The sequence below is a fragment of the Drosophila elegans genome, unplaced genomic scaffold, assembly GCF_018152505.1.
Source record: "Drosophila elegans isolate 14027-0461.03 unplaced genomic scaffold, ASM1815250v1 contig_476, whole genome shotgun sequence".
NCBI classification, from domain to species: Eukaryota; Metazoa; Arthropoda; class Insecta; order Diptera; family Drosophilidae; genus Drosophila; species Drosophila elegans.
Genome location: NW_024545863.1, coordinates 9,969,795 through 9,994,210, shown reverse-complemented (window position 1 = coordinate 9,994,210; position 24,416 = coordinate 9,969,795). Strand labels below are relative to the sequence as shown.

The window sequence follows — 24,416 nt, the reverse complement described above, 5'->3', positions numbered from 1 at the left end:
AAAAAAGTTGATAAAGAAGATTTATAAAATCTTAATTCTTTTAATATATTGCCTACAAAATAAAAGACGAAAGGCCATAGTAGACTCTTGCTAAACAAAAAATATTCACCGATTTTTTAAAATATTAAGCCGTAAACAGAAAAGAATATTATCTCAAAAGCTTTAAAGTATTCTCATATAACATTGTTTATTACTTTAATGTTTCTGTTTATTAATTAATGTTGTTCCAGCTCAAGGTCAAGGATTTTTGTAGAAATAAATAAACGCAAGAAAGGAAGAAAACTTCGGCAAGCCGAAGTTCATATACCCTTGCATCCAATAGAGTTTTATGTCAACCGATTTTGAAGAAAAGTTAAACCGTAATTCTAATACATTATATATAGCCAATACACAAAAAAGCAGCACTTATGGACAAGCGGCCACGCTCCAAATTTTGAAGCTACGACCATTTTGGAACAAGAAGATCTTTACAGAAAACGCTTTACCAAAGAAATATATAAAGGAGGGTGATTTTTCAATTAAAGCTTCGCGGGCCTAACATTTTGGGCTAGTTCTTTTTTTCTTGAATTGGCGGGACTGCTAATGACATCTGGGCCAAATTTCATGTCAATGTCTTTATCAGTAATATATTTACGCATGTGTTTACCAAACGACCAAGAGTGCATTTTCCGATTTTTAAAATGTTCGATTTAATTAAGCAGAGAAGTTTGCTTGCCAATGAAACGTTAACGGATTATACCACAGAACACAGAAAATAAAAAACGATATTATTGCAAAATAATAGATTATTAAAATAATCTGGAAGCTTAGACGAGCGAATTATATTTATAAAGCTACTAGGAAACGATAACTTCAATAGTGTTGAACTTATAGAATTCATAGGACTTCGCATCATGGTCTGGTAGGACGGTCAAGCCCAAACTTTAAGTAGCCAAATGACCCCCTAATCAAAACAAATAATATTTGATTATAATTATTATTGTAAATTCTAAAGACATTAATTTCATTGGCAGACACTCTCCCAGACTTTGAGCTTCTGCAGCTCCGGCAGTTCCATCAGCCTAATGTTCTCTGAGATGTTGAGGCACTCCAAAGCGGAGTCGTTGCCCAGGGGCTTCCATCCCTTGGCTCGCGGAAGCTGGTCCTCGATGAGCTTGCAGTTCGGATCCGAGGTCCTGGCGAAGCTTGTCAGCATGTCAATCATCCGCTCGATGGTCAGGAACTCGGGCGTGTGCTTGTCCAGCTTCCAGGAGAAGTCGCCGTACCACAGGTAAGAGTGATCATCGACGTGGGCCACGCCGCGTAACTTGTCGCCGCAGTACTTTAATCGCTGGTGATTGAACGTGGGCGAGTCGAAGTCGAAGCGGTACAGATAGGTGGGCGCTTTTGAGTTGCTGAGCCGGGACTTCAGGGTTCTCAGGATCGGATACCAGAAGACCTTGTAGCTGGCGTACTAAAATAAATTATGAAACCTTCGATCAGTACATTCTTGTTTTATCTCGTTTTAAATTAATATCACTGAAAAAGAGTTATCTTAAAGATAAATGGCCCATGAGGAGTGTTCTTAAATGGTATATTGTATTGTATTTAGAAATCGTGAATGTATATACTGTTACATCCTAGGTTTTGGACACTATGTGTGTGTTTCGGTCATATCCATCGGTAGACACAAAAATCTAGCTAATATCTAAGAAGTTAAGTGGTTTTGACGGTGCTTGCCGATAATCGTAAGTTTGAAAGTTAGTAGGGCACTGCCTTCGTTAAAGAATCCATTAGTTGAAAAAATGCATTCATTTTGTATTAGTCCGGCGTGACATTAGAACTTCATAGCGAATTAGGCCTTGATAATATAGTTATACTATTAAATGCATATTCAATGCAACAGTTAATGTTACTCCATTACCTTAACAGATAAATTTAAAAAAAAATGTTTCTGATTTCTTTTTTTGGCGAATTGTTCCCCTGAGGTGTGGGATAAAGTCTTCACTATGATTTTTCAGTTATTAAGTAATTCTAAAACGCTATGTAACTTGTATTGAAAACGGACAATGACATTTTGAATTTTGATTTTTACTTTAGCTTATAATATAAATTAATAAAACTATGCAGTTAAGGGCGCAGTACAACACACATGATTAAGTATTAGCAAACGGGCAAACGCTATTTTTTAACACTATTGATTATGTATATATTCTAGGCCCCCAGTTTTGAAACTGTCTGATTGAAAGTTTTCTAAAAGGTTTATGTTGCAGGTTTGTCGAAACTGGCGTGGAATATATCAAAAAGCTTTCCTAGAAACAATTGTACAAAAATATCAATAGTTTATACAAATGTACTTCGAGATATTGTCATGGTTTACAATTTAGCAATTGCAGTTGTAATTGTATTAATATCGGACAACGATATAATTTACCTGCCATGGGCACGATCAAAAATTCATCGGAACATCGACAAGTTTTAATTGTTTCTTCTTTCTATAGACTTTTTGTAGATTATTTAATTTTTGTAATAGCTGCAAGGCTCTATCAGCATTGGCTTGCCTAAACTTGCTTGCTTTGTTTTTTGTTTAGATTTTTCGAAGCAATTTGAATGTCAAGACTAAGTGTGTCGTCATCTTGGAAAGTTAGTTCAAGCAATCACCGAAAGCTTTTAAGCAGGAAATGCAGAAGGGATTAAATTAGTTTAGAAAGTGCCGTTCATAAATATGAACTTTAAAATATAAACTGTTAATACATTTAAATAGCTATGTGTATATGAACCATGTGCGCAATGAAACTACCCACCTCGCAATATGCGATTAAGGTTTCCGGCGACATGGACGAGGGGTCGCATCCGCCGAAGTGGGTCTCCTGGAGCTGCTGGCCCTGATGTCGGGCCAGTGCCTGGGGCAGATTCCGCTTCACATTCAGCGGCAGCATGTGCTCCGGTTCCTTCTTGAGGCTGGTCAGCAAAAACGGAGCCATTTGCACCCGGGGGTACATCAGCAGTCCCTCGAAGGAAGTGCCGCTCATCAGGACCGGTATCCTGTTTCCCCAGGCCGTGTGCATCAGATCCTGCGGCCGCTTGGGCAGCACACAGTGCTCTGTGTTATAGGGCTCCACCATGGGTCCGAACTGGAAGAAGCAGTCGTCCAGGAGCTCCGCTTCGGTGAGGAGATACGGTCGCACGAGTTTCTCCCCCGGCACACTCTGCAGGTAGTCCAAGACCATGGCGTCGGTCACATGCCCGCCACTATCCATTCCCAAGTTGACAGCCAACCGATGGGGCAGGTTCTCCGTGGAACAGAAGGCCCAGGAGCAGAGCACATTGCCCGATTGCATGATGGCCTTGTGGAACAGACCCTCTGCCCTGGGATTGAGCATCAGGTAGTGAACTGAGGCGGCCCCGGCACTTTCCCCAAACGCGGTCACATTGTTGGGATCCGCATTGAAATTAGCCGCATTTCCCTTGATCCACTGCAGCGCCAGCAGTTGATCCTTGAGACCAGCGTTTCCGGGCACTCCCACAGCGGGATCGTGCAGGCTCAGAAATCCGAGGGCACCGACGCGATAGGAAACCGTCACCACGACCACGTCGCGCATCATAAAGTAGTCAGGACTGTGCAGCTCCCTCGTGGGGTCGCCCTTCTCGAAGCCACCGCCAAAAAAGTAGACGATCAGCGGCAAAGGACTCGCCGAGTTGAGCTACCAATATAAAAAATGAATTAGTTTTGAAAGCTGGAACGAGCATACCTTTTCTCACAACATGATATAAACAATACACATCAAACACTTAGATTAAAATCAAAACATTAAAAAAAAAATTCAAATAAAACTATTCAACAAATTTTGCCAGTTAAATAAATTTTAGTGGTAATATAATAATTTAATAAAAAATATGTATATTAAGTTATTTGTTGTGAATCTTTTGTGACTGATGCATTGATGAAATTGATGGATTACACTTGTAGCATCACACACTAAATATATACAGAAATATATAATTACATTTTAAAAACCTAACAGAGTAAAATCAAAACATTAAAAAAAAAATTCATATAAAACTATTCAACAAATTTTGCCAGTTAAATAAATTTTAGTGATAATATAATAATTTAATAAAAAATATGTATATTAAGTTATTTGTGAATATTTTATGACTGACGCATTGATGGAATTGGATTACACTCGTAGCATCACACACTCAATATATACTGAAATATAAATATAAATTTTTAAAACCTAACTCATCAGTTGTCCATAAGTTTAAATTATTCCATTTCTTCAGAAACTAATATATTTACAAAGGATTATCTATGCATTATGTGGCATTTGTATTACAATGTCTCTTTGCAATGGAACTTCCACCTTGAGGGAACTAGATTTTCAGCTATAAAAATAAATGTCGACTGCTTATTGTAACAAAATTCAAAGTTTTAATTAGTTGCTGTTTTTAGGCAATCCAGACTGTAGTTATCTTTAAGAAGTCTTATCTGAACAAATCCCTTCTATAGCTTGTTAAAGCTTAGGCACTGATATAGAACTTTGCCCTCTGAAAAACCGACTAGCTTGTATGTAGGTAAACTTATCTAAATGAATAAAATTTTCATTACCCGGACCGCAATGGGTGGAAACAGCGAGTGACTAGAAAATATTGCTTCTGAAACAGCCAAGTAGATATTTTAAGTAAATTTAAAAGAAGTAAATTAAAGCGACAAGAGTTGCTTGTTTCAGAACTCAAGATTATAGACTGCAATTCACGTGTCACATGTTACCTTAAGTTACTTCTTTGGGTGTCTTATGAACCTATTGCCCCTTGAATGTATAGATAGCTTGGGGTAGAGTACTTAATGCAACGACAGTGGTACCTCCTTGGCGTAGACATTAAGGTACAGACAGTCCTCGACGCCCTCCAGCTGCTTGGTAAACTGGTTGAACTGGAGTGGCTTCTTGCCCGGCGTGCTGCAGTCCAGCACTTGGGACCAGGGTTCCACGGGCAGCGGTGCCCTGAAGCGGAGCGGACCCACCGGCGGTTGGCCGTACGGAATCCGCTCGAAGCTGACGTACTCGTCGCCGTAGACACCTCTGCGCAGCTTTCCGCGCACCGGGCCGCTGGTCGTGTTCACCTGCAAGCTGCAAGTGCAAGTCCGCCAAAGTTAGTTCTCGCCCAAAACAGGGCACTTTTTCGACCTCACCTCTCCATGATCCACAGTTAACTGCCAGCGCCACTCACGAACAATTTTATCTAGCGGTGGAAAAGCATTTATGGCCCTTTTTATCGCGCAAAACAAAATACAAGTGAAACAACAAATTCTCTGAGACAGCTGATTTCCAGTTTGCTTTTGTAGCTTTCGCTGCCTCAGTGTGCGTCAAAGTTTAGGGTTAATGCCATGGTTGTTGTATTTGAGCAATATCCATTGTTGCTATCAGCTGGCCTTGGCGTTTACAGAAAGACTGCCAGTGTGCAGTGATCTACAGCAAAAAGCTTTCTGCCCCTAACAGCATTAAACTTTAACAGTCACAGTAGCGGTCAATCTAAAGAAATCGAAAGGCAGGCAATTGTAGGGGTACTATCGCTAAGCCTTCAAAGTGTATGAATTTCGCCAGTCGTATCACTTTTCCTCCTAGTAGAAGGAAGAGTGGAATATTTGTATTTATTTCCCGAAAAAGAAAATTAGAGAGAGAGCTGGTAACTTGATTATTTCGTTTTCTTATAGTAGAAGAGTCAGATCATAAAAAAAAATTATTATTTAAAAATAAAATAAGCATTACACAAATTTAATTATTTTATCTGTTTTTTCCCATTGTGCATTCACCTTTTCATCAATGAATCATCGCTAAAAATTAGCGCGAATGCATGAGTATGGCAATAAAAGTTCTAAGTGTGGCATATTTCATATATAATATAATTAAATATTCTGCTTTTAAAATTAAAGGTATTATCTCCGTTAAAAGCTACGCACATGAAAGTTATTGCTGACCAATTGTTGGTTAAGGTGCACCTTTATGTAAACGGTCAATCGACGGCCTTCTAATACTTAAACAACTAGCGTCCACCCTAATGTACATACATTCGTATTTTTTAAATAAAGAAAAGCTTTTTAATGTTGTGATGTAAAAGCACTGTTGAAAGCAGCTCTATTTTTGTTGCGCATTTCACACAACTCGATGACAATCTAGAATGAACGCTATAGCCGAGTTCCTCGACTATTAGATACTCGTTACTCAGCTCACAAATTCCAAACTAAATATTCCCAAACTGTCGAACTGCATCCCCAACACTAGAAGTTAAGATCGTGCAGCACTCTATATGTCTCGCAGTGTCGTGACAGACTTTTGCCATTAGTGGGCGTTAGAGTAGTCGTGGCTCCGTTTTGAAAAAAGCACTCGCTGCGTAAGAATAACTAGAATCTGCATTTCAAATCCCAAATACCTTCTATAGTTTCCGAGATCTCGACGTTCATACGGACGGACAGACGGACAGGCAGACAGACGGACTTGGTTAAATCGAATCGTCTGTTGATCCTAGTCATGAATACATTTATAGGGTCGGAAACGCTTCCTTCTCCTTGTTACATACTTTTCAACGATTACAATATACCCTTTTACTCTACGAGTAAGGGGTATAAAACGAGTAAAGAAAAAACGACACGGATTATAAATACGCAAGCACTCATACACTTACCGAAACATAATGTTGCGGTCAAGACAACTAGTTTCAATCTCTGGTGATAATGCATCAACTATTTTCCATTTTTTTCAAAATGTTACAAACAAATTCTAAATAAATATTCAAATAAACAAAATTAATTTCTGATGTTTTTATTAAAGAAGCTGTCTCGTTTTAAATGATTTTGGACCCTGGTAATCAAAAGTTATTATACACCCCTAGGTGATTATGTTATATATGGACAGCCCCAAAAGAGTTTGATTGAGTTGACCGGGTGTGTTCGTGGCAACAAAAGATAGTGCCTCGGTATTGGTGTTGTTCATTTGCGAACGCTGCCGGCATTGCTCCTGATTTAGTTGGGTGCCGGCAAACATTAGCGATCAGTCGCGCGGCAAACTTCGATAGATCCAATAATCCCGCATCGCCTGGAAATAAATTCCTTGAATTTCACCACCACAAACTTTAGTCGCATTAGAATCGCCAGCAACTACACCCAAAACAAAAGGTTATGGAAGTGCAAGTGGGATGGCCAAAGTTGCTCAAAATGGGCACCCAGTGAGTACATTCGACCTAAAACCAAAGTAGAGAGCTAAGGTTGGGGAATCGCTACCTTCGGACCTGGTGCGACCCACTGCCTGCGGTTATCATTCCTGACCGCCTTATCGCGCGGGACAGCCAAACTCCCTTACCCCCGATCTCACCCGATTTCCCCCACAGGCTGGTGGGCCACAAGATTCAGCAGTTCCGGCTGGCCACAGGTCACACCGTGACATTGGACACCAAGTACGGACAGGTTCGGGGACTCCAGCGGAAGACGGTGTACGACGAGGAACCCTACTTCGCCTTCGAGGGCATACCGTATGCCAAGCCACCGGTGGGCGAGCTCCGATTCAGGGCTCCCCAGCCGGCGGAACCTTGGCAGGGAGTGCTCAACTGCACCACGTACCGATCGAAGCCCCTGCAGAGGAACATGCTCTTGGGGATCGTGGAGGGCAGTGAGGATTGCCTGCACCTAAATGTTTATGTGAAAACCCTGAAGTCGGAGAAGCCGCTGCCCGTCATCGTGTGGATATATGGAGGTGGCTTCCAGAAGGGCGAGGCCTCCAGGGATATCTACAGTCCCGATTACTTCATGAAGCAACCGGTGGTTTTCGTCTCCATCAACTACAGGCTAGGAGCTCTAGGTAAGTTTATACATAGTTCGAAATGTAGGCAACCAAATTCAACCAAATTTCAGGGTAACTGACAAATTGTCAAATTATTGAGATGAATCGATGAGATGAACACAGCGAAAACAAGATGTTAAGGAGAAGTGGCGAAATACACGTCTGATAGATAAGAAAACTTACAATGACCTTATAAAGTATGTGCATATATTCTAGATCAGCACCACTGGGATAGTCGATCTAGCAATGTCTGTCCTTCTGCCCCATCCTTCGCAATTATTTCAGTCGAAATAATAAAACTCAAGGAATAAGTATATTTTTTTGTATCAAAAAATAAAACTTAAAAGCCAAGCGTTATTTGTCAAACACAAAATAGAACTCATAGAATAATCATTATTTGTAGAGCCGAAAATAAAACTCAACAAGAAAGGAAGCAAACTTCGGCAAGCCGAAGTTCATATACCCTTGCAGCTATTGCAAGAATTAAATATTTTTGAAAGCATTAAAATTATGATTTACTTGCGTATATGTTAAAAAAAATTGAAGCTATGATGAGTTGCAGCTTAATTGTTAGATAGTTATTTCTATATTTTTATTATTTCTATGGGAGCTATTATGATATAGTTGTCCGATTTTGATGAAATTCAAACCGTAATTCTGAAATATTTTACCATTACTATATGTCAAAGAACTAAAAACAGACGGACAGACGGACATGGCTAGATCGACTCGCCTAGTGATGCCGATCAAGAATATATATATATTATAGGGTCGGAGATGTCTCCTTCACTGCGTTGCAAACATCTGACTAAAATTATAATACCCTCTGCAAAGGTATAACAAATAATCGTTATCTTTATAAAATAATATCTATTATTCTTCAAGTTTTAAATACAAATTGAAAAAATAGAAATTAAACCGGATTTTGAAACTTTAAGGCTTTAGTAGTAAATACTTCTAAAAGCTTTCCGTGACCATGCGTTTTTTGTTTACAAAATAATAAATAATGATTATGTTCGGTCATATATTAATGGTTTAGATTTTTACAATTACGGTTTTATTTTGATTAAAAGTAGTCGACTTTATCATATAGCTCCTATAGAACAATCACAATATTTAAAAAAATTTTAAAAATGTAATTCTATAATTTATAATTTTCTTAAAGTTTTTTTGGACACAGTATTGGTCTAACGGTTCAGAATAATGTTTTATGTTTGAGTAATTGAGGTAAAAATAATCATAGCTTCATTGTTTTGTAAACATGTACGCACATAATTCGAAATTTAGAAGTTTTAGAGAATATTTAATATTTAAACCTGCAAGGATATATTAATTTTGGCTTGCCTAAGCTTGCTTTCATTCTTGTATGATCAACAAATTCTTACAGTAATTTACTTTTCAATCAATTTAACCAAACACTTTTAATCGCATTAATTACTTGTCTACTTCTTTTGTTTATGCTTAGCTGTAATCAATTAGCTTGAAATCAATTTAGTTACATTTTACTATATCAGCGGTGGCTCTAAAATTCTAGTAAATATTTGTAAATCGTGGGTCCCTTTACTGTTTTTTTTTTTAATTTACTGTAATACGGTAATCATTACGAAATGTAAAACGCATCATTCTTCAATTTCTTTTCGGTGATTTTTACCAAATAAATCCATTTAAATTTATCAGTATTTTTTTAGAAAACTCCCTTTAATCCAGTTTGTAACTCATGCTTTTAGGATTCCTAAGCCTAAAGGACCCAGAGTTGGACGTTCCAGGCAACGCAGGACTGAAAGACCAAGTAATGGCCCTCCGCTGGATCAGCCAGAACATTGCCCACTTCAACGGCGACCCCAACAACATCACCTTGATGGGGGAAAGTGCCGGGGCAGCCTCCGTCCACGTGATGATGACCACTGAACAAACACGCGGTCTCTTTCACAAGGCCATCCTGCAATCGGGCTGTGCCCTGAGCGAGTGGGCGGAGAGTCCGGATCACAACTGGGCCTTCCGGCTGGCAAAGAACCTGGGCTACAATGGGGAAGAAAAGGACGCCGATGTACTTGCTTTCCTCAGTAGGAGTTCGGCGCGTAAGATAGCGAATAGCGACCAGGATGTGATCACACTGGATGAGGTTCATAGCTTCCTCCTTTTTGCCTTTGGGCCAGTGGTGGAGCCCTACGAAAGCGACCACTGCGTGGTTCCAAGGCGGCACAAAGAGCTGCTAGCCGAGGCCTGGGGCAATGACTTGCCGCTCATATTGGGTGGAAACTCCTTCGAGGGCTTGTTCTCCTACCAACTGGTGATAGGTGACCCCTGGGTCACCAGAAACTTCCACAACATTCTGCCCAGGAAGGTGAGTGAAGCCAGCAGCCGGGAGGAGCAGGATGCACTGGTTAGGCGGTTAAAAAAACACTACTTGAAGAATGAGCTGCAGGAAAGGATGGACACATTTGAGGCCTTGAATATATTCTCCCATCGCCAAGTCTGGCACGATGTGCATCGTCTGGTTCTCGCCCGCCAAGTCTACGCCCCCAACACGCCAACCTATTTGTACCGCTTCGACTTTGACTCCCCGCATTTTAACCAATTCCGGCGATTGGTTTGTGGGAACAAGGTTCGCGGGGTGTCTCACGGCGATGATTTATCATACCTCTTTTACACTATATTAGCCTCAAAGCTGGATAAATCTTCGATGGAATACATAACCATAGAGAGGATGGTAGGCATGTGGACCTCGTTTGCCGCCAATGGTAGTCCCAACTGTCCAAAAATAGGAACTGCCAAATGGGAGCCCATTCGGCCAATGGAAAGTGGCAAAGAACAGTGCTTCAATATCAGCCATGAACTGGAAATGCGTGAACTACCAGAAGCCGAGAGCATGGCCGTGTGGGACACCCTTTACCCCAAAGAGGACCTCTTTTAGTCATTAAATCTATGTCTTTCCATTTATTTACACGTAGTTTAAAATTGAAAATAATAATAAATATTATTAATTTTTTGTTAGTTAGTTGGTTTTAAGATTAAATTTGTTGAAAGATTTTTTTTTAAATAGAAGGGGAGCAAATATTGGCAAGCCGAAGTTTATATGCCCTGCAGCTATTCCAGTTTTTAATGCATTGCAGCTCTTTCAAAAATGAATTCTTCATTAAAACAGTAATATTCCATTTACATTTGTTAGCAAAATTAAAACCGTTATTCATATAAAATATTTTAAACAAGAAAAGAAGCAAACTTCGGTAAGCCGAAATTTATTGTAGCTTTTGCAGCTATTGAAGACATTAAAGTTATGATTGATTCGCTATGACGATGTGCAGCTCAATTATTTGATAGTTCCTATTGCAGCTATATGATATCATTTCCCGATTTAAATAAAATTAAAAGCGGTATTCTGAACTGTCAAATTATTAATAAGTCAAAAAGAATTTTTTAAAAATTACAAAATAGAAAAGTTACATTAAAAAAAAAAAATTATATATTTCTATTGTTTTTATGGGAGCTATATGATATAGTCGTCCGATTTTGATGAAATTTAAACCGTAATAAAAACGTGTATTTTGTAAATAGCTTGATAGATATTAGCTTGATTGATATTCTTTCGGTATTTAAAGCTTTCCATTTTTGAAGGAGACATCTCCGACTCCATTAAGTACATATACTCTTGATCAGCAACACTACGAGATTCGATCTAGCCATGTCCGTCTGTTTCTACGAAAAATGGTCTCTCAGTTTTAAAGCTATCGAAAACGATATCATATAGCAGCCATAGGAAGGATTGGGCTCATCATAGCTATAATATGTTTGAACATAGAGTATATGCAAATAAATCGAAATTTAAATATTTTTAAGAACATTTCATTTTTGCAATATCTACAAGTGTATATGATCATCGGCTTGCCGAAGTTTGTTTTCTTTCTTGTTTTATTTTCCTATTGTTTTACATAATCTTTTGTTTGTGTGATAGTTCATTGTCAATTCAGAATATTTAATAAAACAGAATATGTAAACAAAAGACATAAAAATATTAAACGTTTAGAAAAATCACTTATGTACACATGTTCCTTGGTAGTAAATGCGCACTTTAAAACTGTATGTTTTCAATTTCATTGTGACTAAAAACTTATTAGTTTCGGCAAATTACCAAATCATAGATTTTTGGGAAGATATTAAAATATTTTGAAAAAAATTTGACAAATTCGAATAAGTTCTTTTAGATTTTGAACATAAACTTTATAAACCCAATTTAAATTACATAAAATGAGTACGCTTTTGCAAAACATACAAAGATTGGAGTAAACTTAAATTTTTCAATCATATAATATATATATCATATTTTTTTTAATTGTAGAAAAAGTGTTAAGAAATCAATTAGATTTCCGCTACCTATTTCTATCATAGTAAAGTTGAAATGTATTATTTGCCTATCCGTTGTTGTGTGCGATTGCGGATAAGGAACAAAGCTCCGGAAAACTCGTAAATAAATATTTATATATACATGCATTCGAGTGTGCTGCCTTCATCTCTGCTGATTTAAGGTACTGCGACCAAACATCAGCGATTAGTCGCACGGCAAACCTAGATCAATCCAATATTCCGGCCATCCAACCAGCCTTCAAATAAAAACTGTGGATATAAAACTCATTAAATACTATTATATATAAACGAAAGCAATCCAAAAACCACAAAATTATGGAAGTGCAAGTGGGATGGCCAAAATTGCTCAAAATGGGCACCCAGTGAGTACATTCGACCGAAAACCAAAGTAGAGAGCTAAGGTTGGGGAATCGCTACCTTCGGACCTGGTGCGACCCACTGCCTGCGGTTATCATTCCTGACCGCTTATCGCGCGGGACAGCCAAACTCCCTTACCCCCGATCTCACCCGATTTCCCCCACAGGCTGGTGGGCCACAAGATTCAGCAGTTCCGGCTGGCGACAGGTCACACCGTGACATTGGACACCAAGTACGGACAGGTTCGGGGACTCCAGCGGAAGACGGTGTACGACGAGGAACCCTACTTCGCCTTCGAGGGCATACCGTATGCCAAGCCACCGGTGGGCGAGCTCCGATTCAGGGCTCCCCAGCCGGCGGAACCTTGGCAGGGAGTGCTCAACTGCACCACGTACCGATCGAAGCCCCTGCAGAGGAACATGCTCTTGGGGATCGTGGAGGGCAGTGAGGATTGCCTGCACCTAAATGTTTATGTGAAAACCCTGAAGTCGGAGAAGCCGCTGCCCGTCATCGTGTGGATATATGGAGGTGGCTTCCAGAAGGGCGAGGCCTCCAGGGATATCTACAGTCCCGATTACTTCATGAAGCAACCGGTGGTTTTCGTCTCCATCAACTACAGGCTGGCAGCACTAGGTAAGTTTCCTGCGTTTTGTTGACTTCAAATATATATATAAACTTACTTGAGTTGAGGAAGAAGAAGGACTGTGTTAAATATTAATTTTTACTCATTCAATCGTAATTAATCAGTAGAAGGAAGCGTTTTTAGCACCAAAAGTACCTACTATAGATTTATAGTTAGACGCGATCATATAATCTTTATCAGCAATTTTATTAATTGTTTAACGGATGTAGGTATGTATAGTTTGTTTGCAACAACGCCATATTTTTTTCTTTGTTTAATTGGACTTAATTCGATTTTTAGGAAGACAAGTCATTTTATAACAAAAACATTAATAATATAATTTAGCTAAAAATCAAACTGGCTTCAATGTTCCTACACCGAAATTTAGATGCAAAAAATACTTTTTAGTTTTAGCAAAAGCGGCAGGGGTATAAAAAATTCGGCTTGCCGAAGTGAGCCTCCTTTCTTGTTAAACCTTTCATTGTTCTTTCACAGGTTTTCTCAGCCTTAAGGATCCCAAGTTGGATGTTCCAGGCAACGCAGGACTGAAGGACCAAGTGATGGCCCTCCGCTGGATCAGCCAGAACATTGCCCACTTCAACGGCGACCCCAACAACATCACTTTGATGGGGGAAAGTGCCGGGGCAGCCTCCGTCCACGTGATGATGACCACTGAACAGACACGCGGTCTCTTTCACAAGGCCATCCTGCAATCGGGCTGTGCCCTGAGCGAGTGGGCGGAGAGTCCGGATCATAACTGGGCCTTCCGGCTGGCGAAGAACTTGGGCTACAAGGGGGAAGAAAAGGATGCGGATGTGCTCGGATTTCTCAGCACGATTTCCGCTCGACAGATTGCGGCCATTGACCAGGACGTAATCACGCAGGACGAGATACGGAGCTTCCTACTCTTCGCCTTTGGGCCGGTGGTGGAGCCCTATGAGAGCGACCACTGCGTGGTGCCCAGGATGCACAAGGAACTGTTGGCCGAGGCCTGGGGCAACGATATACCCATCATCATGGGTGGAAATTCCTTCGAGGGCCTGTTTTCCTACCAAGTGCTGCGAAGTGATCCGTGGTGCATGAGGAACTTCCACAACATCCTGCCGCGGGAAGTCAGGCAATCCAGCAGTCTGGAGGAGCAGGACCTTCTGGTTCGACGGCTGAAGAAGCTTTATTTCAACAACGAGATGCAGGAAGCGATGGGGATGTTTGAGGCTCTTAACATATTTTCCCATCGCCAAATTTGGCATGATCTGCACCGCCTGGTTCTCGCCCGTCAGCGCTACGCCCCCAACTCGGCCACCTACCTGTACCGCTTCGACTTCGACTCCCCGCACTTCAATCAGTTCCGGCGACTGGTTTGCGGGGATCGCATTCGCGGAGTGGCCCATGCGGATGAGCTGTCGTATCTCTTCTACAACATCATAGCCTCGAGGCAGCAGAGGTCGTCGATGGAGTACAGGACCATCGAGAGGATGGTGGGCATGTGGACGTCGTTTGCCTCCAGTGGGAATCCCAACTGCCCGGAACTGGGATCTGCCGAATGGGAGCCAGTCCGTCTTTCAGGAAACGACGTGGAGCGGTGCTTTAACATCAGCTCTGAGCTGGAAATGCGGGAGTTGCCGGAGGCCGAGTTCATGGACGTGTGGGATTCATTCTATTACAAGGAGGCTCTCTACTAGACCTTAAATTTGTGTATCACTTGTGTGTGCAAAATGAATAGTTCTAATGATCGTTTTTAAACAGCTATGCATTCTTTTAAAATTATTAAAAATCGCTTTAATATAATTAGTTTCTTAAACGCCTCTTAAATTGCCGTATTGCCTATTCTAATTGCCCTATCATTTATTTTTTTACAAAACATTATTGTTTACTGTTTTAATTATGTATGTTTTTTTTAATCGCCTTGCCAAAAATAAAAATACATGAATGATTTGTATTCGGTCATATTTTGAACTACCAAATCTATAAATATGAAATTAGAGATTAACACATTACGTTTTCTATTATTTGTTCTATAAATAAATGGTTATTGGTTATCTGGACCGAAAAATGTACTAATTTTTAAACCAAACAGATTGAATGACTTTCAATTATGAATTACAAAATTGTAGATTATTAACTCAAGTGCTCAATGAAAGTTGAATTTTGTGGTGTAGTTGAACTCCTTGCATGGAGTCATGATTAAGAAAATAACACCTAACATTTCTTTTGACTTAAGCTCCGTTTAATCAGGGTTGGTCCCAATACATGCAATATGGTAATATTTATACCCTAGAATGTAAAAATAAATCAAAACAAAAAATATATATATATTCTAAACAAAAATTTCAAACTTTTTTGACTTTGCATTGAAATGTTTCAAAATGTGCTATGAATAAATGTAATATTTGCTTATATTAGTTAAATTTAGTAGATTCCTTATAAAAAAAAAAAATACTTTTTTGACTTGGATGTTTCTGATCGTGCTTGCCCCTCTGGAAAATATCCATATACCAATTTTTAAAATGATTTAACGAGAAATAATTGAGATAAATTAATTGTTAGCTTTCTGAAAGATCCATTTTAAAGCAGAAATAGTAGCTCCAGATTCTCCGACAACAAATAACAAATTATTGTGTATCAGAAAGTTTAACAAATCGTTGATGACCAAAATCGGCTAATCAGAACTCGAGGTACAAATTAAATTGGCATAAAAGCAAATGGAAAAATCACACAAAGTTCCAAATAAACTGTTTCAATGCAAAACATGATATTAAAGTACTTTGTTAAAATACAAAAGTTCGCTCAGTTACCGCTAGCACTTAACTCAACTTAAGTACAAAACATCGTCGAGTCACTTGTCAAGGGTCAAGTTTGACTCGATGGTGAAGGAAAAGTACATTACACTGGCGAATAGGTTTTCTTATTGTGATTAATGCGAGCACCTTAACCAGTTTTGTTATATTCATGCATCATTGTACATATTTAATATAAGCGAACAACACTTACTCGTATTTTGCTAAAGAAATTAACATTTTTAAAGTTTATCTAGAATTTTATTTTTATTTTTATGTTAAGCATATGACATTTTTGTATTTTGCTAAAGAAATTAACATTTTTAAGGTTTATCTACAATTTTACTATATTTTTATTTTCATGTTAAGCAAATGACATTTGATGTATTAAATTTCAAAAACCTCCTTTGGTCTAGTTTTATTAGTGGCAACAGCCAGTTGCGATTTATTTACAAATTATCCAACCTCCCACCTATAACAAGTCGTGTTTAGGGTAAAGGCTATCCCAAATCCGATTTTGCTTTGACTCCGGCAGCACCATAAACTCCAGCTGTTTCCCTATGTTGAGACACATCTGCGGACCTTTTTCCGCCAAGGCTTCCCACCTGGTCGGACTAATCTGTGGACAATTGGGATTATCGCTGCGGGCGAACGCCACCCACATCCCCACCAGCCTCTGGATGGTCTGGTACTCCAGCGAGGACTTCTCCACCTTGTTGGCCAGGATGTGATAGAACAGGTAGGAGACGTCATCGGCGTGGCTGACCCCGCGAACGTGTCTGCCGCACATCACCTGCCGGAAGTGATTGAAGTGGGGCGAGTCCACGTCGAAGCGGTACAGGTAGGTGGGCGTGGTGGGGGCTTGTCGGAGGCGGGCCAAGACGGTGCGATGGATGCCGTGCCAGAAGTGCTTGGCGGAGAGTATCTGCAGGCACTCGTTGAACTCCATGCGCCCCCGAGTTGGGTCCTCGAACTGGTCCACCTTGAACTGACGCAGCAGATCCTTCAGCTGCGACTGTGAGCTCCGCTGCCTGATCTCACGCGGCATCAAGGCCTCGAAGGCGCTCAGCATGTGCTCCTCGTCGTGCAGGATGGACTGGTAGGAGAAGAGACCCTCGAAGGAGTTGCCCCCCAGGATTAGCGGCAGGTCGTTGCCCCAAGCGGCCGGCAGCATCTCCCTGTGGGAGCGGGGCAGCACGCAGTGCCCCGTCACATAGGGCTCCACCACGGGCGTGAAGGGGAACAGGACGTACTCGCGCCGTTCCTCCTGGGAGACGAGGCCGATTCCCTGGGCGGCCATCTCGGTGGCGGGCGCTCGTTGCAAGAAGCGGAACACCTCCTTCTCGTTCTCGCTCCCCGTGTAGCCCAGCTGGCGGGCCAGGCGGTACGCCCACCTGCCCCTCGGCTCGTTGGCCCACTCGCAGTACATGGAGCCCGACTGCATGATGGCCTTGTGGAACAGTCCGCGCGTCTGCTCCGTGGTCATCATCACGTGCACGGATGCCGCCCCCGCACTCTCGCCCACCAGCGTTATGTTCTGGGCATCTCCGTTGAACTGGGCTATGTTCTGGCTGATCCAGCGGAGGGCCATTACTTGGTCTTTGAGGCCAGCGTTGCCGGGCACATCCAGATCGCGATCCGCGAGGCTGAGGAAACCTGCAAGGGGACAGAGGTTTCATTTAAAATAAATATTTAATAAATACATTTAAGCAATCAGTCGTAATTATTTATTTAATTACGATTTTATGCCGTTTTTAAAAGCTATAAATATGTTTGTTTATTATACATGATATTAAGTTGAACTTCATTATCAATGCAAATATTTCAACTTAACTTAATCGAATAATTATACTTTGAGTTTCTATACCCTTGCAGGCATTGCACAATTAAATATTCTTTAAAACATACATTAACATTTATAAGCGTATATGTCTTAAAACAAATTAAATCTATGATGATTTTCAGCTCAATTATTAGATCGTATCGTTTTTTGATTTGAATAAAACTAAAAACGAAATTTGAAATTATTAAATCTTAGTTATGGTCCCAAAGAAATAAAAAAAAAAGTAAAAAATGTAGAAGACAAAATTTTATTTTCGTTTTTTCGATTGTTTCCATGGGACTTATATACTACCTGCAACAGAAGGACAACTTTTTTGGCAGCCTTAAAACTGAGGGACTAGTTTGCGTAGAGGGATATACGGACATGGCTAGATCGACTCTCTTAGTGATGCTGATCAAGAATGTATATTCTTTAAAGGGTCGGAAAAGCCACCTTCACTGCAAACTTCTGACTGAAACTATAATACCCTCTGCAAGGGTACAATAATGGCGTTCACCGATATATTATCTGGTTTGTTATATTATTTTAATTGATTGCTAAGGTAATAATAATTGCAGTAATTGCAGGTGTTGTGATGATCTCTTTGCTAATGATTGACTGTGGAATTGGCAGTAGGGGGCAATTAAACTTTACAGTCTGTAAATTATTTCCGAGAGCAATTGACTTAGCATGGCATGGCAAGTGCAACGTATAATTTGTTTGTTATAGATTTTCCCGAAAGTGGGTATAGTCCAGGGTGGTAGCCGATCAAAGCAAGTATACTTTTTTGAAATAACCGAAATTTCTATTAGCCAAAAATGCAATGAAGAACTCACACACACACAAAATCTTCATTTAGAACAAACGCCCAAAAAAAAAAATGACTTTTAATTAATAATATAATAAATTAAAAGAAAAGTGTATTTATTTTTTTATAATTATAGGTTCAAATTTAGCATTCCCTGTCATTTTCCGTGTAAAATGCTTCGTATTTGAATTCTTAATAACATAATAATTCTCATAACAAGCAAATGTCATTCAAATTTTGTTTCTATATTGATTTTTCGAGGACAATGAATCAAAAACAGTAGTAATTCACTTCAGTGATCACTTGAAAAATACTCCTGCATCCCCCATCTGAATTATATTATTGCATTTGCAACAAAAGATGGAACTTTTTAAAGTTTTTACCTTGTGTCACCCTAGCCATCTAGTCTCAAATGAGGACATTTTATCCGATCTGCTACAGTTGCTTTACACATCTTGAACAATAATAGCTTAAATAGCTTACCCAGTGCGCCCACTCTGTAGTTAAATGTGACAACGACCACATCTTGCTGCATAAAGTAGTCCGGACTGTAGAAGTCGCGACCGGCCTCGCCGATCTGGAATCCACCGCCATATATCCACACGATCACGGGCAGTGGTTTGTCCGATCTCAGCCGCTTGGAGTAAACGTTCAAGTACAGGCAGTCCTCGCTGCCTTCGACGATGCTGAGCACGAAGTGCTTCTGCATGGGTTTGGCCCTCGGGTAGGTGCAATCCCTGACTCCCAGCCAGGGGCGTGGTGGCTGGGGGGCTCGGAACCGCAGCTCGCCCACCGGCGGCTGCGCAAAGGGGATTCCCTCGAAGGCGAAGTACAGCTCGTCGTCGTACAGCGTCCTGCGGCGGAGTCCGCGCACCTGACCGTCCCTGGTGCAGACCACCTTCGTCTGCTTGGTGGCCAGGCGGTACTGGACGATCTTGTGGCCAATGAGCCTGCGCGAAAAATAGGGATTTACTTAAAAAACATAAATTAAAAAGAAAAAAAGTTTGGTATATGTCAATGTGGTATAAGAAATGTCAATGTGTGTCTGTTTTAAAAATCAATATGAAAACTACAATTTTTTTACAATTAAACCTCTTTATATTTTAGAAAGCTGTCTGATTTTATGGAATCAAACTTCTTTGTTTGTTAATTTACAAGACTATCTGAATCTTTTTTGTTCTGTGTACCTCGTTTTAAGAGTAAGAGAGATTATTCGGTTTAATAACAAGCTTTTCTTATCTTATCGCTGAGAGAGAGCCTAAAACCGATCAATTGAGTACTGTAAAATCTACTGTAGTGAACCATTCTTTTGACAACAAATTAAGCAAACGACAAATATGATTAAGTCAAAATAAGTAGGACTATTCGTATTATTAAGAACCAGCTATAAAAAAACATGATTTTAGACATTATATGTGAAAGTATTTGTTTAACTATATCCTAAGTTACAAAAAAATATTTAAGAAAGTGAAAATAAAAACAGAACAATATCACTTAAATGAAAATATTGTCTTTAGAAAAGTTATTTCTTTTGACGAACAACTAAATAAATCGCAACACACAAATAAATACGCCATTAAGGTATTTTCCAAAAATACTTTCTTGTGCACTTGAAGTACACAATAATCGGCACTCAAACAGTCAACTATTTGTGATTATTTCGAGGCTCAATAAACCTTATCGTGTGTTTTGATTAAACCCCGTTCTCGAATACTTTTGTGAGACTTTTCACAAGAGCTTTTACTGTAAATGCACACCGGTGTGCCCACCTACTTGGTGCCCATCTTCAGCAGATCGCCCACTCCCACTCGGATCTCCATGGCTCGTGACCGCAGGGTTTTCACTACCGCTGTGTGGTAAGGATAAGGCTCAGGGTGGACAATGTAGTCCGGTGCGAGGATGTCAGTGATGTCAACACTTCCGCAGTCCGCGATCGACGGGCAACAACTGAAACGAGCAGCGAGTGCCGTGCAATCCGATCTGTCGGTTCGAGTGCCAGTAGAACCACAGCAGCCTCAATTCAGTTGCGGCTTTAATCACGCCCGACGCTTATCGCAGTTTGAGTGCTGCACCGAAACACCGAAACATATGCCGGAGAATATGGAAGTAGAATATCACGATTGATAAGCGCGGGGGGGGCCGTCCACTTGTCGTTTCTACAGCTGTTTCGTGTCTTCTGTGTAATTGCTTTTTAATGATTCTCCATGTGTTCGGTGCTCTGTGCTATAAAGTCGGATTTTATTTCAACAGCAGGCGGGTTAAAGCCTGCCAAATTCCATTAACGACCGGGGTTATAGTTCATGCAATTGCCACTGTAATGGGTTTCATAAGTTTGTCAAAAATTTGTATTAATTTTTGAGCAATCATGTTAACATTTAAACTAAAGCTGCGCGCGCAGCTAACATGAACTGCTTGAACTACTTTCATTACTGCGCGCTGATAACGCATCACTAACATTCTGATAAGACTCCTTAGATATGCTTCAATCATGTTAACATTTAAACTAAAGCTGCGCGCGCAGCTAACATGAACTGCTTGAACTGCTTTCATTACTGCGCGCTGTTAACACATCAGTAACATTCTGATAAGACTCTTTAGACGACATAAACCATTTTAACATTTAAATCAAAACTGCGCGCTAACTTGAACTGCTTGAACTGCTTTCATTACTGCGCGCTGTGAAAACACCAGTAACATTCTGAATAGAGTCTTCACATATATAAAATCATGTTAACGCTGTTAACGCATCAGTAACATTCTGATAAGACTCTTTAGATCATCTTTTGTATAATTTCTTCTACAATATTGTATAAGCTTTGGATTACATGATATATTCTTACTCCTAACCAATTTTATTTTGAAATACTTCTCAAGTTGAAAATGTTTGTTGTTTGTTTGGCGGTTTAATTCTTGGCACAGTTGTATACTTAATAGGAGGAAAACAATGCGTTCTTGTTCCTAATTTGTGTTAAGTTAATACTTAACTATTCGGAGAAAACACAGCTTTTAAATACGACTTTTTATGTGCAAAAAGAGGGTAAAAACACTTTGATAAGTAAAACAAACCATTTTAGTTTCAATAAGTAACACAAAATTTGCATCTAGCTTTTACTCATTACTCTTTAAAATGTTTCAACCCAGTTTTTGCAACTAAACTTTTGCTAGTTTTCTCTGTGTAGCGTTTGGTTATAAATCAAAACAGTCGTTTCTTAACATATTAGATTTTCACAAATTGAGATTAGTTTTAGTAGAAACTGACGGATATGGCGGATGTGCTTTGACGTATTTTATTTTGTTCCCTTGCAGAAAGTTTTATAATTTCAGTCAAATGTTTGCAACGCAGTGAAGGAGACATCTCCGACAAACAAAATAAATGTTTAAGACAGCTGGTATTCATATATCTTAAGGTATTCCATAAAAATTACTGGCTACATTTTTGATTATTTCAAATTGTAGACTTTTATTATAAATAATTGCGCTTATAGATTATCCATAATTTACAGATTTCATGCCGAACGCTACCATTTCCAAATGGCATTAGGAGACTTTGCTACAATTAGGCTTCACTTTGTGAACTTTATCGTTTGCTCAAGACTTCTTTTAACATTTTCAATGAATTCCAAAACAATCAAAGAAACTTTTAACAACTGAAATGAGCCAAGAACACCCAAAAGTTATAAAATCTACATATGCATTTATAAATGCCGCTCAATATGTGAGAGAAAATCACGCAAGCATTGGATATGAAATATGTTATTTAAGCGTAAACGGTTCTGGCTTATAGGCCCAAAAGCGAAGGGCGATGGACGGCAGCGTCAACTAATTAAAAAATTGTCATAAATCCCAAGAGTTTAACCCATTTACAGTCGACTGGCCTGCTGAAAAATGGCCAGAAAGGGATTGCTCGCATAACTTGAGCAGCTACTTAATTACACTTGCGCGCACTTTAATTTCCAGTTAAAAAATGCTTACCGAAAATTGTAAGCGACGGCAAAGAAATGTTAATTTTTACCCTTTCCCGAACACCAAGAAGGGATGCCAAGTCAAGACGCGCCGAAACATTGTAAATTATAGGCTAAAACCGAGAGATGTGGAAAAGAAAGGAAAGCCAAGCTCTGCGAGTTGGTTACATGGAGGAGCTTATTAAATTATGCAAAGGGCTTCGGTTGGCAGGCGGAGTGGGGTGTGGCCTTAAATTTCCAGCATTCTAATCTCGATTTAAGCCAGAGCGAGCAGCTCCGCCGGTATCAAGTATTCAAGTGTTCAAGTATTCAATGTCAAAAGGGTTAATTGAAAGTGCCGCAGCAGCTGTCAGTCCAAAAGGGGAAAGTGGGAAAACTGCGTGGGAGGCTTTTCCAGGACCACCTCCCCTCACCAACACACGGCAAATATGCAGTAGTCATAAAATCAGGGCCCATAAAACGATACCGACCCACCGCAGTGCATAAAAATATTTTTCGGTCCGGCTGGAAAGTTTCACGTCTTGGGTCTTCTTACGCTCTTTTCTTAACTCCTTATTGCACCCAGAGGGACTTTTCATACACTTGTGTCGCCGAACTATTTTGAATTTGAATTGCAGACAAATTTCTATGCGTCAGAAATTATGCGTGCCTCGTCGGCGATGTAAAATTCGGAGTGTGTGGTGTCAAGGGAAATATTGTTTTCTGCTGGAATTGTAAGACTTTAGTGAAAAAGTTAAGTTAAACTTGCCACGTGTTTGATTTTGATTTTTATTTCATTTTATTGAATTATTGATAATGAATGACCATTTAACAATTACGCCTTTGTATCGAGAAATAAGGTTAAATAAATTTTCATAACTTATTACCGCTCCAAATATATACATTTTCTTTAATTGCGTTTGTTAATTTATTGGTTCCTGGAAACTTCTCAGAAGGGCAAAGTCGTTTAATTAAATACGATATTTAACAAAAAAAATGGAACACCTAAAAACAATCGAAAATCATATCAAGCCCTAAAAGAAAAGGTTAAATGAAGTACAAGCCACTGAAATTAAAATCAGAAAGGTTTACATAGATAATGGAAACCGTTTTCCATACAACTTTGCCATTTTTCACAAAGTAACTTGGTTAAAAAAGCAAAATGAGTAATTATTAAACTGTCGCCCTCGGGAATGAGATTGGACTTAGCAAGGGGAAGCCCCTTTGGAGAAAAGGTGAGGGAATTTTATGGATACTTTTCCTGTTTGAGTGAAAAAAAAAGGTGCAAACCATAAAGCTAACTTTCCTTTTTTCTCAGAATAAATTCTTTTTCGGGCACTTGGGAAGGAGCTTGGAAAACGAAATAAATTAATTTTTTTTGAAGGGAGCGCTATTTCTGAGGCAAGTGCTCGGTGCCCATCAATGGCTAAATAATGGACTGCTGGTCTTCTTATTAACTGAATGCTTTTTGATCTCGCTAACGCAAATTACAAATTACAAGCTACAACGCCCCGACTCCTGCGCTCCCCCGCTGCTCAGCCAACAATGAAACATTATCCTGGCGCTGGTCCTGGCGTTATATTAAACACTTTCAAATTGATAAGGACGGGGCGTAGAAGGCGTCGACTCCATCGTCATTTGCCAAGTTGCCACTGTCATTGTCTGGTGGCATTTGTAATTCACTTTGATTAAATATGCAAGGATGCTCGGCTCTCGCAGGACGCCACTGGACGAGGACCGCATTCAAATGCCGCAGCAATGCAACTACAGTCGAGGGACTCGAGTCCCACCAAATCCACCATCTCACTACACTCGAAAATTTATTGCGAAGTGTTTAACGTTTTAAGTTCCGACGATTTTTCCTAACTTTAGTGAAAATTTGTACCCTATAAGACCGTTTGTCTCTTTTCCTT

The 24,416-nt window shown here is 39.8% G+C and overlaps 4 protein-coding genes across 5 annotated transcripts; 2 read left to right on the top strand and 2 right to left on the bottom strand.

Annotated features, from left to right (window-relative positions):
- Window positions 1-962: 962 nt before the first annotated feature.
- Window positions 963-5,346, bottom strand: LOC108140990 (esterase B1). The gene is made up of 4 exons (XM_017264065.2): window positions 5,174-5,346; window positions 4,847-5,111; window positions 2,784-3,683; window positions 963-1,453 (listed from the first exon to the last, which is right to left on the bottom strand). The coding sequence occupies exons 1-4, from the start codon at window positions 5,179-5,181 to the stop codon at window positions 1,004-1,006; spliced, it is 1,623 nt and encodes a 540-aa protein (XP_017119554.1). The 5' UTR covers window positions 5,182-5,346; the 3' UTR covers window positions 963-1,003.
- Window positions 5,347-6,998: 1,652 nt separating this feature from the next.
- Window positions 6,999-10,784, top strand: LOC108140984 (esterase B1-like). 2 transcript variants are annotated; one of them, XM_017264057.2, is made up of 3 exons: window positions 6,999-7,203; window positions 7,366-7,832; window positions 9,542-10,784. In XM_017264057.2, the coding sequence occupies exons 1-3, from the start codon at window positions 7,157-7,159 to the stop codon at window positions 10,726-10,728; spliced, it is 1,701 nt and encodes a 566-aa protein (XP_017119546.1). In that variant the 5' UTR covers window positions 6,999-7,156; the 3' UTR covers window positions 10,729-10,784. The 2 variants fall into 2 exon arrangements, with proteins under 2 accessions (XP_017119546.1, XP_041565650.1); XM_041709716.1 differs by lacking the exon at window positions 9,542-10,784 and adding an exon at window positions 7,886-7,979 and having other exon boundaries at window positions 7,006-7,203.
- Window positions 10,785-12,351: 1,567 nt separating this feature from the next.
- On the top strand, window positions 12,352-15,229 carry LOC108140983 (esterase B1). Its single transcript, XM_017264056.2, has 3 exons — window positions 12,352-12,538; window positions 12,700-13,166; window positions 13,651-15,229. Exons 1-3 carry the CDS (start codon window positions 12,492-12,494, stop codon window positions 14,835-14,837), a joined length of 1,701 nt encoding a protein of 566 aa, XP_017119545.1. The 5' UTR covers window positions 12,352-12,491; the 3' UTR covers window positions 14,838-15,229.
- Window positions 15,230-16,220: 991 nt separating this feature from the next.
- On the bottom strand, window positions 16,221-20,558 carry LOC108140985 (esterase B1). Its single transcript, XM_017264059.2, has 3 exons — window positions 20,336-20,558; window positions 19,046-19,512; window positions 16,221-17,588 (listed from the first exon to the last, which is right to left on the bottom strand). Exons 1-3 carry the CDS (start codon window positions 20,380-20,382, stop codon window positions 16,405-16,407), a joined length of 1,698 nt encoding a protein of 565 aa, XP_017119548.1. The 5' UTR covers window positions 20,383-20,558; the 3' UTR covers window positions 16,221-16,404.
- Window positions 20,559-24,416: the final 3,858 nt, after the last annotated feature.